General features: G+C 28.7%; 1 protein-coding gene across 1 annotated transcript in view; it reads left to right on the top strand.

Annotated features, from left to right (window-relative positions):
- The window catches only part of LOC100207141 (probable sphingosine-1-phosphate phosphatase), a 51,322-nt gene that overhangs the window by 32,324 nt on the left and 6,856 nt on the right, over positions 1-12,142 (top strand). Inside the window, exons 7-12 of the mRNA XM_065813652.1 lie at positions 6,413-6,492; positions 6,867-7,016; positions 7,190-7,275; positions 8,074-8,173; positions 8,246-8,299; positions 8,808-8,977. Coding sequence (XP_065669724.1) covers positions 6,413-6,492; positions 6,867-7,016; positions 7,190-7,275; positions 8,074-8,173; positions 8,246-8,299; positions 8,808-8,977 — 640 coding nt within the window. The remainder of the gene's footprint in view (positions 1-6,412; positions 6,493-6,866; positions 7,017-7,189; positions 7,276-8,073; positions 8,174-8,245; positions 8,300-8,807; positions 8,978-12,142) is intronic.

The following is a 12,142-nucleotide window of genomic DNA, read 5'->3' as shown; positions in this document are numbered from 1 at the left end:
ATTTTTCCATGTCTACCTGGTAGCAATAATTGAAAGCTGTCTTGGATTAGGGTTTGAACTTGAACATAAAGTAGTTGATCCTGATAATGAAGTTTGGCGAGAAATGCCCGTTACTTTTTTTATTTTTATATGTTCTACTTTTTCTAAATGATATAGCGGTAGTGGTGTAGTGGTAGAGTGCTCACTTCATAAGCTAGAGGTTTCCAGTTTGATTCCCACCAGATCCCTGGTAGTACCACGCTCAACTTGTTTCTCCGCGCAGCGGCCTTGTTTGTCAAGGTTGGTATTTTGGAGTTATAGAGTTGGGAGAGGGTTATAACCACAAGTAGCCTCCTCATCTGTAGCGGCCTTCTTGACCTTTGGGGGGTGAATTTGAAAGAAGAAAAAAAAAAGCTATTGTTGCTTGTTTTGCTTTAAAAAATGATGGACAATATTTACACTTAACAATATTTTTGTCTTTTGTTGAATTTAAAACGTGTTTCCAAATTTCAGACATCTTTTAAGGTTCCACCTGTTCCCTTTCAATTTTTTATTTTCAAATATTACTAAAAATGCAAGTGAAACAAAACTAGATGATCAAAAATAATATATATATATATATTTATATATATATATATATATATATATATATATATATATATATATATATATATATATATATATATATATATATATAAAATCTGTACTAGAAACAAATTGAAAACAAAAAAAAATTAAGAAATGTTGAGATAGCCAGCAACAAGTTCCTTAAAATCCATTGAAGTTGACAAATTTGGTAAAACAAAGCCAAGAAATCATCAAAATGTAAACTAAAAAAACATTAATATTTTACTTTAAGCAAAATTCAATTGCATTGGTTGTTTAAAAATCGAACACATGTAGTTTTAATGTCAAATTTAAGCAAAGTCAATTAAAAAGAAACCACTGCAAAGTTGATATTATTTTAAAATAATATAAAATAGCAGTTATCTTTCACTATTGTAATGCCATTAAAACTTTTTTTCAACCCCATGCTCCTGTACTGTAGTTTGATGAACTTTTACCTAAAAAGCAAGAAATGAACTATTTTTTGCATATCTTTTGAAAATAGTTCACCCCGCCATTGAAAAATCGATTTTGACATAAGTACTACTTATGCCAAAATCGATTTTGTACTACTATGTATAAATGTATTTAGAATGTCATAGTTATGTAATACAATAAAGTTTCAATCCAACAATGACTCAGACCGTTGACCTTGCTCTTGCTTGTTGCATAGAAGGAATAGAAGGTATGGTTTGTCTTTATTTTTGCATGATGAATACATTTCCTTTGTTACTTTGATTGCGCGCTCTACGCATTGATTATTTCTGGGGATCTGTAGTATGGATTGCTCTCGCTTCCAGTGATTTTTCAAAGAGATTAAAGCCTTTTTGTATGGATTCAGTACTTCAGCCAAGTTATTAAAGTCGTTTTCATTGTATAGTTGGTCTGTAAACCAATGGTCTGCCCAGCCATACGATATAAATCGACATCTCTGCAGAGCCGTCCTTGTTGAAGAAATTAAAATGAAGGCCAGGATTGCTAGTATGGCTCTGGAATTCCACCTGGCATTGCTGATGTTGGGTAATTTCTGAATCCTAATCAATGGAAAATGTCCCTTTTCATCAAAAAATTGGAACACTCGAGCGAGATGAAATAAAAATTTCATATCATCTCTCCAGCCTGATATTTTGAGAATTACTTCTATTCCGTTATCAAACTGTGTTTTCAGTTGTTCGTACTCCTTCAACAGTGGAGATACAAATGGATATTCGATGTTTGGCAATTGTGTTTTACTTCCAAGATCTTCATCCATCACCAAACGAAGGATTCTACCTAATACATGGTGTTGACAACTGATGAACTGAGGTTTGTTGATGCATTTCTCTGTGAACATTCATTGCAATGTTACAACACCACCATTCTTTTTTCCAGTGTTAACGCTGGTGGTATCTGCAACAATCATCTGTATTGAATTCCATAGGTGAAATTCATTGAGGACTTTAGAAATTCTTTGAGCAGTAGTTTTTCCCATGCCATCTACCAAGCCTAGGACATCCAGTTTGATTTCTTTTCTTTCATTTTTAGGGACGACCACTTGATAGATTCCGTTGATATGCTTGCCATCAAAGTGTTAGGTTCAATTTTCCATATGCAACTTTTCAATCATTTCTTGATTGCCTCTTTGATTATTGAATTGTAAATAGCTGATTGACATGAAGTTGGGATGTCAATGACTTCACAAGCCAATTGCTTGCATATGTTAGCAGCTTTGTTTGTTGATACTCTTATTTAGATCACCAAGTTGACTGCAATTTTGCTTTTATGATGTTTTCTGCTTGGTGTAGGAGTAGTCTCATCTTCTTCATCATCATCGTTTTAATATTCACTGTTGTCAGCCTCAGAGTCGGAATTACTAAAACCAGGATATTAAGATGATGTCTTGGATGACCTATTAGAAAGTTTTTATCTTTTAGATGGATCGTTTGTTTACTGGGCGATTGGCCTGTAGGGCATCCCACTGTTCCTTTGCTTTCCGCTTGGAGATGGTACAGTTGCTTGTCCTCAGAAGATAACCATGTTCTATCCACTTTAGAAATATCAAAAATTTCATCAAAGGGTTTGTAGCTTCCATGCTTGACACATTCATCATAATATTTCAGTATTTTATCAAGCTTTGCTTCGTATAACTTGATCAGATACATGAGGAAAATTCAGTTTATTCTTCCACAATTTCGTGACTTCTTTAGAAATTTCCTCTATTCACTCCTTTCTTCCTTTGATTTATGGTCCAAGGAATTGGTAGCATCTGATAATTTGCTTTTGGAGAGGCATTCTGCACTTTTCTTCCAGTGAATATTCTTTCAAAGGGACCATTCTTCTTCTTTTATGAGGGTCTTCAAATTTTACCAGATTATTGGTCCAGACATCCTTGTTCTTCTGAATGTTACTATCGCTAGACTTGTATGTCGTCATGTGTTGCTTCTGTAATAACTATAAAATTAGATAAGCAGCTATATATACACAGTCTAAGTTGTTCTAGAATATTCTAAATTGTTCTAGAATGTTCTAAATTGTTCCAGAACGTTCTAAATTGTTCTAGAATATTCTTAAATTGTTCCAGAATGTTCTAAATTGTTCCAGAATGTTATAAATTGTTCTAGAATATTCTAAATTGTTCTAGAATATTCTTAATTATTCCAGAATGTTCTAAATAGTTCTAGAATGTTTTAAAATTGTCTAAAATATTCTGGAATTTTCCAAAATGTTCTAAAGTTCTTAACACTTCTTATCTATACAAGCTTTAAATGATTTTCAGCAAATCCACACGTATTAGTAATAGCAGTAAGATTAAATAAATGACGATTCATAATTTTAATTGCAGGGTGACCTTTTTCACAACCTAGAGGAATTGAACATGTTTTCAATGTTTTCTAACAAAAGTTCATCGATTTATGACACAGGAAATTTTTTTTTTTTAAAAAAAGTCAAAAATCATAGTCCTACTGTATATACAATTGAAAATCAGACTACTTTTTTACAAATTTTAATAAAATACCAATTTTCTGTTTATTAATTTGAAAAAAAATACTTGGTATTACTTAAGTAATATAAATTTACTAAAGTAATTGAATCGTTAGAACAATTACTTATGTAATTAAGTTACTTGAAACAGCCCTAGACGAGCACGGTTTTTTACTCTCATAATGAAATTATATATATATATATACACTGGCGAGCAAAAAAAAGTGAACAGTACAATTTTTCAGTAAATTATGTATTATTAATCAATTAAAAATATAATACATAAAATATAACATATCGCTTATGTTAAATACATATACATACACATATATACGACTCATTTTGAAAAAAAAAATTAATATTTTGTGTGGCCACCACCATTTTTCATCACTTCATTTAATCGACGCGGCATCGACTCAATTAAATTTGCTATCAAACGGTAAGGTATCGTAACCCAAACTTGTTTTATGGCTGCCCAAAGATCATCCAAAGATGAAATATTATTTTTATGGACCTCTTTATCCATATAGTCGAAATTTAATTTCATCCTCTTCTAATTCTTCCAGTGTGGGCAGCAAAGATTTTTGTAGAATACTAATGCATTCTTTTGAATTTATTCGTAATCCATCTTCGACTCTATGCAATCTGCCTACACCTTTGGCAGAAAAACAACCCCAAACCATATTTCCAAGATTACCCTTTACCATTTGGTGAATACAATCTGGATTTAATTGTTTGTTCTTACGTCTAATGCACATCTGTGGACGATCTGAATGCAAACAAAATCGTGATTCATCTGACCATAATATTTTTGTCCAGTCTGTGTTTTTATTATATTTTACCCAAGCTAACCTTGCCTTTTATTGGCGTGCTGTAAGACAATTTCGAGGCGTCTTAAAGATCAGGGGTTCAAAATACACCCATGTAAAAAAGTAGCTCTTCTTACGTCTTCTTATTAGTATTCTACAAAAATCTTTGCTGCCCACGCTGGAAGAATTAGAAGAGGATGAAATTAAATTTCAACATGACAATGCTCCTTACCATACGTCTAAACAAGTTAAAAAATGGCTCAAGGATAACAATATCTTCCTTTTTGAAAATTGGCCTGCCCAAAGTCCAGACCTTAATCCCATTGAAAATTTGTGGGACTATATGGATAAAGAGGTCCATAAAAACAATATTTTATCTTTGGATGATCTTTGGGCAGCCTTAAAACAAGTTTGGGTTACGATACCTGACCGTTTGATAGCAAATTTAATTGAGTCGATGCCGCGTCCATTAAATGAAGTGATGAAAAATGGCGATGGTCACACAAAATATTAATTTTTTTTTTCAAAATGAGTCGTATATATGTGTATGTATATGTATTTAACATAAGCGATATGTTATATTTTATGTATTATATTTTTAATTGATTAATAATACATAATTTACTGAAAAATTGTACTGTTCACTTTTTTTTGCTCGCCAGTGTATATATATATATATATATATATATATATATATATATATATATATATATATATATATATATATATATATATATATATATATATATATATATATATATATATATATATATATATATATATATATATAAAATATTTTACCCCATATCAAATTAGGTGTTAAAACAATGAACTTTGTTAAATAATTATGATATGTCTAGTCACTTAACTATAATACAAAGCATATGCAATGCTCTAGTATTATAGTTACTAGAGCATCGCATATGCTTCGTATTGTCTATATTTATAATTAATATATATCAGTACATCCTGTGTATTACTTAAAATAAATCTAGATTGCATTTTGTCTTTTTTTTCTGCAGACTGAATACAGTTTTTGCAGCACTTTTATTGCACGTTCCGCACACTGGTTGCCTCTTGGTATCTTTGGTACTGATGGTATCTGTTTTCTGATTTTCTCCAACACCTGTAATCCTTTCTTGTGAGGTTTCAGTATTTGTGACAAGTTACATTAGTCTATCTTGTTGTAAAATTGATCAGTAAACTTATACTTTGCCCAGTCGCACAAAATAAATCTGCAGATTTTCTGCAGATAAGAACAAAAGCAAGAATGGCAAGTGTATTCTGAATGTTTAATTCCTTTATGCAATTTATATTTTGTGCATTCATTTATGCTATAATTTTTTTTTACATATATTGCAATACCACCACCATGAGTAGGTCGATCTTTTCTGTAAATATTGTAATTAAAAAAAGATGCTGAAAATCCATTAAACCAAGTTTCTGTAATAAATATGACATCATATTCAAAATTAGTAGCAGCTAGAAAAATCTCTAAGAGTTTTTGGTGGTTCAATGATGTAGCATTGATATAAAAACAGTTTCGATAACTGACAGATGATAAGTTTTTTTTAATTGTTGGGTGTGTAACTGATAGTTTATATGATTTGGAGGGCATTGCTCTAATTGTATTTTTTTTGTCTACAAAGGGATGCTTATTAACTCTACGAATTAAGATTATTTTGGTGATGTCGTTACAGCAAACTGTATCTCTGCGGACAACATATCGAAAGGGCTGATCAAGTTTTAGATTGGATTTTAGCTGTTCATTTAAATTTATATATATATATATATATATATATATATATATATATATATATATATATATATATATATATATATATTATCTCTATTAAAATCTGAAAGTGTTACCTTTAATGTCTCCACTGTCAAAGTTGCAAGTTTTTCTTTTGTGTTTCCTAGAAAGAAATTTTTTTAAGGCAACTATTAATTAACATATCCACAATAAACTGCACACTGAACTAAGTGCTATTCCTTACATGACAGTGGCTTAACATACAGAATGTTTTTTAATTTTGCTATTACTTTTTTTTTAGGTATTTATGGTTTTATTGTTGGATGCATTATCATTTACAGTTTGCCTCACTTGTTTGTCTCTTTATGATCATTACTGCATGTAGGTTTTTATTCACTTTTTAAAACTTTGTTAAACCATGTCAACCCTTATTATTTGTTTAATCCATTTATTCATTTATTTATGACTTTCTCAATGAATTAAAAAAAAGTTGCTAGATTTTGATATGCATTAGGATTTAAAATTATTAAAATGAGTTTTATATATATTGAGTTTAAGGTGTATCATTTAGTTTTTTTTTTTTAAAAAAGGTATTTTTTAACAAATCATTTGCATGTTACATTTCTTTTAAACATAAGACCATGTAGTTACTTTTTTAATATTATGCATAAATCTTTTTTGGGGGAAAATAAAATTTTTAAGTACAAAACATGGGTTTCATTTTAAAAGCTTTTATATGGCTATAATGTTTACAGGGTCATTTAATGTAATGTTTTGTCGCATATACAATGGTGTACATAGTCCTGCTGATGTCATTACTGGAAGCTTAATTGGTTGCTTAATAGTTAGTTTTATGAACAGGTTTGACAACCAGCTTGATCTATCAAGTATGATGACTGGTCAAGGTAACTTTTTATAAAATACTCAAACATTTTTTTCCTTTTTTTTAATGAAAAAAAAATTAATAAGCATGTTCTGTTTACATGTTCTGTTAAAAATATAGTTTGAACATTTAATAATAAACATTTAATTAGTTGTGTTGTTTATTTTTTACTCTTTGTGAAACTTGTTTTTAAAGGTGTTCTTCTTGTCCCAGTTTATTCAGCAGTACTTATCATAATCCATCCATTTAATGAAATTGGGTTGGCAGCTTTTGTTGAAACGGTAAAAAAAAAAAATTATATCGTTTTCTTTAATTTTTCTTCTATTTTTTTCAATCAAGATTGTTATTACAAATAAAACTACATTTACTCACTTTATAATCATAAATTATCATAATCACTACATTTACTACACATTATCGTTGGTGCTAATAGCATTAATCAGAAATTATTGTACATGTGTGTGTGCAGTTTGAGTTGTAGAGATGGAATATACTCAGAATCGATAAAAAGCCTTAAGATATTTTAAATGTACATAAAATTACTCTACCATAAAATCAATGAAAATGAATTTATTAAAATATTTGATTTGTTGGTGATAGTATAAATTTCATTTTTTAAATCAGCAGGGTTTAGTCTTAATACTTTATTTTTATAAATTAATTAGTTTCTATAAACATATATGTGTTTTTCAAAAACATTAAAAATAATATAATGATGCAGAAAGAAATTTAAGTATATTTTTAATCTCAATCAAGATTAATTTGAAATATCAATAAAGTTTTGTCTGGTAGACAACAATTGTTATGTAAAAACTAAGTAAACTTCAAAAATGTCTTGAATCAATGATTTGTCAGGGATCAGGGACAGCTTTCGGAAAGATTTTGTCATATATAATTAAACATTTTTTTTCAAGTTTTTGTTTTTTATAAATTTTTGATTATTTTTATTCATAAAACATGTCTGTAGTATTTTTATCTCATAAAACATGTCTGTATGTTTTGATGTTATTTATTTCTGTCTGTTTTGCTTTATGCCCTGTTGTTATCGGCTCTATAATTGGGTTATTTTACTCATTTAGACTGCAATGGTATCAAGTATGGTTGGAGTTGTTCTTGGCCGTGCTGCTTCATATGGACGCTCTGCACCTTTAAAATCTTTAATGGAAATGTATAAGTATGGTATGGTTTTAGTGATGAAGGTAATAAGAATAATTTTGTTCCTTTTTTTTTTATTTTTAACTTTTTATTTAGGTAAAACACCACTTATGAGCGCTGTGGCTGTAGGAGTATGTCGATTTGTTCTAGGTAAGTTTTACAATAAATTTTTGTTGCTTTATTTTTTTAACAATAAACTGGTATTATGATTAAATGTCTTAAAATGATATGATACAAAACAGCATGAAATAGTAAAAAAATATTGTTTTAATAAAACCAATATGAAACTTAATAAGATTTTTTTACTTTGTAAAAATAATAAAAAATGATAAGTATTGTTTTGTATATTTCAAAAAGAGCTTCTGCGAGGATATGAGAAGGCGCAGATACTTAATTATATATCAGGTCAATCATACAAGTCTTAAGAAAAATTTTATAATATGAAAATCTTTTTTAAAGTTTTTAATAAATTTTAATAAAATGCAAACAACATTAAAACATTTTATTTGTTTCACTATATTCTACGTTTTAGTAAACTGGATTCGATGCTTTCTTATTGTAAAAGATCATACAAGTGTGTTAACTTATCCTACAAGATACTGAGGTTCAAGTCTTTAAATTTTATATGAATATGTGTAGATATACTATTTTATTTTAGGAATTTTGGTGGTCCTTGTTACTCGTGTTGTATTAAAAATAGTTATTCAGACTGTTATTGAGGTTCTTCTGAAACTAACTGATATAAGATATTATTCTAAGTCCAAAACTAGTGTCTATTATACTGGATTTTCAAAAAACTACAGACTTCCACCCATTTGGCATAATAAAGTAAGTCCATCTGATTTTTTTTTATATGTTTGCAAATTGTTTTTTTTATTTAATGGAATACAAGCTCATTAGTCAAATTAATTATGTAGTGCAGTGATTATGCAAGTTGTCTGTTAAAATAATCTTATTATGAGAAGTTGTTTCTCACTTCTGTTATCAGATAAAATATATAGTTTATAGGGTTGCTACTGTTCCTTAAAAATCCTTTAAAGCAAAACAAAAGCCTCATCAAAAAACCTTCAATAACCTTAAAAAGTTTAAAAATTTGGTCACAGTTATAAATTGTAATTAACAATTGCAAATTTCTGCCAAAGCTACAGATTGTAACTTGAGTTTTTTAATTTCTTTTTAAAGTGTTAAATCGATGATTCCTTTTTCAGCAAAATACTTGAAAAACTATTAAGCAGTTTCTATGTTCATTTGACCAGATAATTCTGTATAATTGTCTTTGTATAATAGTTTTTTTTAAATTTTGCAAACATGTTTTTAACAAGCAAGATTGATTTTTGTTTTTTATTGAAGTATGATATCCAGCGATTCAAAGGTGTCTCAATGTGCATTTATATTATTGAGAAGATATAAATGCACATTGTCTTTGCTCGAATTTCCTCATTATTTTCATTGTGGTTTCATCTTCTACAGAAGTGTGAACATCTTTTTGAAAACTTTTGAAGCTTGTTTCTTACAAGAATATAAGTAAATTAGTTAAGATTTGCAAGTTTTGAAAAGAATTGCTTTGAATAATTTTTATAAAGATATACTGATTTAAAGATGTATACAAAAACTGTAGCATGTTTTCAACATTATCCTTATTTTATTAAATAGAAAAACTGAAATTCAATGATCGTTCTGCAGCAACTGATTGATGACATTATCATCTCTTTATCCATGATTACCTCACATTTAATGATAATATAACTAGCAGAAAAACCCTGCAAAATGTGTTATGGTAGGTTTTATCCCTTACTTTACTATTTTTTCTTTTAAACTGATCATTATTCATCACTCAACATTGATGAATCAATTTAAAGAAATAATTAAAAAAATTAAAGGCTAGAGATGATGTCTCCATAAAAATACTCATTTTGGGCAGGTGTTGAATGCATTTGGCTACTGTCTTGTAGAAGGCCTCCTATGCAAAGACTTAAAGGGTAAACACATTTTATCTGTTAACCAGCTTTGCACCCCTTTTTCGTTAGGTTGGTGTAGATTTATTTACAATACATTATTTCTAGTTTCAAATGTTGAATGCTGGATCTTCTTGGCTCAATGCATAGATTCTACTTGTGTTCTCTGTCTATTGTTGTGTTCTTATAACTTGGCAACTTATTCTATTATCTTCTAATGAGAGTACAGCTCTAAAACTAGAAAAGGGAAACGAACCGAACCTGAACTAACCAAACTAGAACCTTACCTACAACCGAACTGAACCAACTCATTCTGTTATCTACTAATGAGGGTGCAGCTCCAAAACTAGAAATGGGAAATGAACTGAACCCGAACAAACCAAGCTAAACCAAACCTGGACTTTACTTCTTACCAAACTGAACCCAAACTTTGAAATTTTTGGTAACAAACCAAACCAAACAAACTGTCCTTACCCTAACCGCCACCAAAAAAAGATTTATATCTCCACATTTTTTAATTTTGAGATAAAATAATTTAAAAAAGAAAGACTTTAAGGGGCGGCATATAAAGTTTTTTTTTATAACTTATGTTTTCTTTGCAACTTTTTTAGTTATAACTTAAGTTTTGATACAGTAGAAAAACAACAAGTGAAGTACGCAACACTATCTATAACTCTTCTATTTTTTTTTAAAGTGGAGATAGAACAAGATAATTCTAATATCACGATAAGCCTACAATACATAACATAGTACATCACATAATTATGTACATATGTGTAATTATGTAGTAATACATAATACTAATTCGGTTATGGTCTGTAAGCGCAATGGTTCAAACAGTGACAGTTTGTGTAATTTCAAGGCAGCTTTTCTGTTCAGCTTGAATGAAAAATATATTATTTATTCTTTGCGCAAGCTATCAAAACTTATTGTTCCTTCTTAGAAATACTTATCTTTTGTCAATGCAGAAGATCATGATATTGTTTATTCAGAGATGCATAGTATGGTAGACAATTATTTCTTTTTTAACACCTTAGGTGATATGTAAGGACTTAGGCAGTACATATATAGACAACTTTAGTAAATGCAATCATTCCAAGGCAATCTATACTGAAGGCCTATTCATTGTGCAACCGTAAGCTGTGACTGGGGACCTATTTTAATTATCTAAAAATTGTTAAGATTGAAAAGCTCACATTGAAAAACTTGCCAGAGAATTTTTAACTTTTTCAAATTAATCTTGTTTATTCTTTTATATTTCCAATAACTTTGTATTATTAATGTTTTTTAAATTATAAATTTTTGCAAATAATTTTTGTAAATAATTATAAATAAACACTGTATTTTTACTTACTTTTAACTCCTAAGAGTGTTAAGAGTTATATATAATATATATATATATATATATATATATATATATATATATATATATATATATATATATATATATATATATATATATATATATATATATATAACTCTATATATTGTTATATACAACTCCTAACATTGTATATAATATACAATGTTAATAGTTATATATATATATATATATATATATTTATATATATATATATATATATATATATATATATATACATTCATTATGACTGATATGGGTAGTGGTTTATTATATTCGACAAAAAAGTGTTTGAAAATCTTATGTTATGGTTTGCATATTTTTATATTCTTTTAAATAATTATACTTTATAGATGTCATAAAAGTGTTGTGTATATTGCTGCAAAAAAGCATTGTGTATATGGCTGCAAAAAAGTGTTGTGTATATGGCTGCAAAACTAATTATCAAAGTACCAAAAACAATAAAAGCTTTGAAAAAATACTAGTTTATCGCTTTCTAAATTCCAATCTTTTAGTTTCAGATAAAACTGTTTTTTGCCAATTACATTGGCCAATAGTTTTCGAAAAAGTTACTGTTCAAGGAAAACAAAGACTGAAAATGCCACCATCTATATGGCCAGGAATGCCTTCATGTCAAATACCTACTCCATTACCACGTCATCGCACAACACAGAAATC

The sequence above is a fragment of the Hydra vulgaris genome, chromosome 12, assembly GCF_038396675.1.
Source record: "Hydra vulgaris chromosome 12, alternate assembly HydraT2T_AEP".
NCBI lineage: Eukaryota > Metazoa > Cnidaria > Hydrozoa > Anthoathecata > Hydridae > Hydra > Hydra vulgaris.
This window is presented reverse-complemented; position numbering and strand designations above follow the sequence as displayed.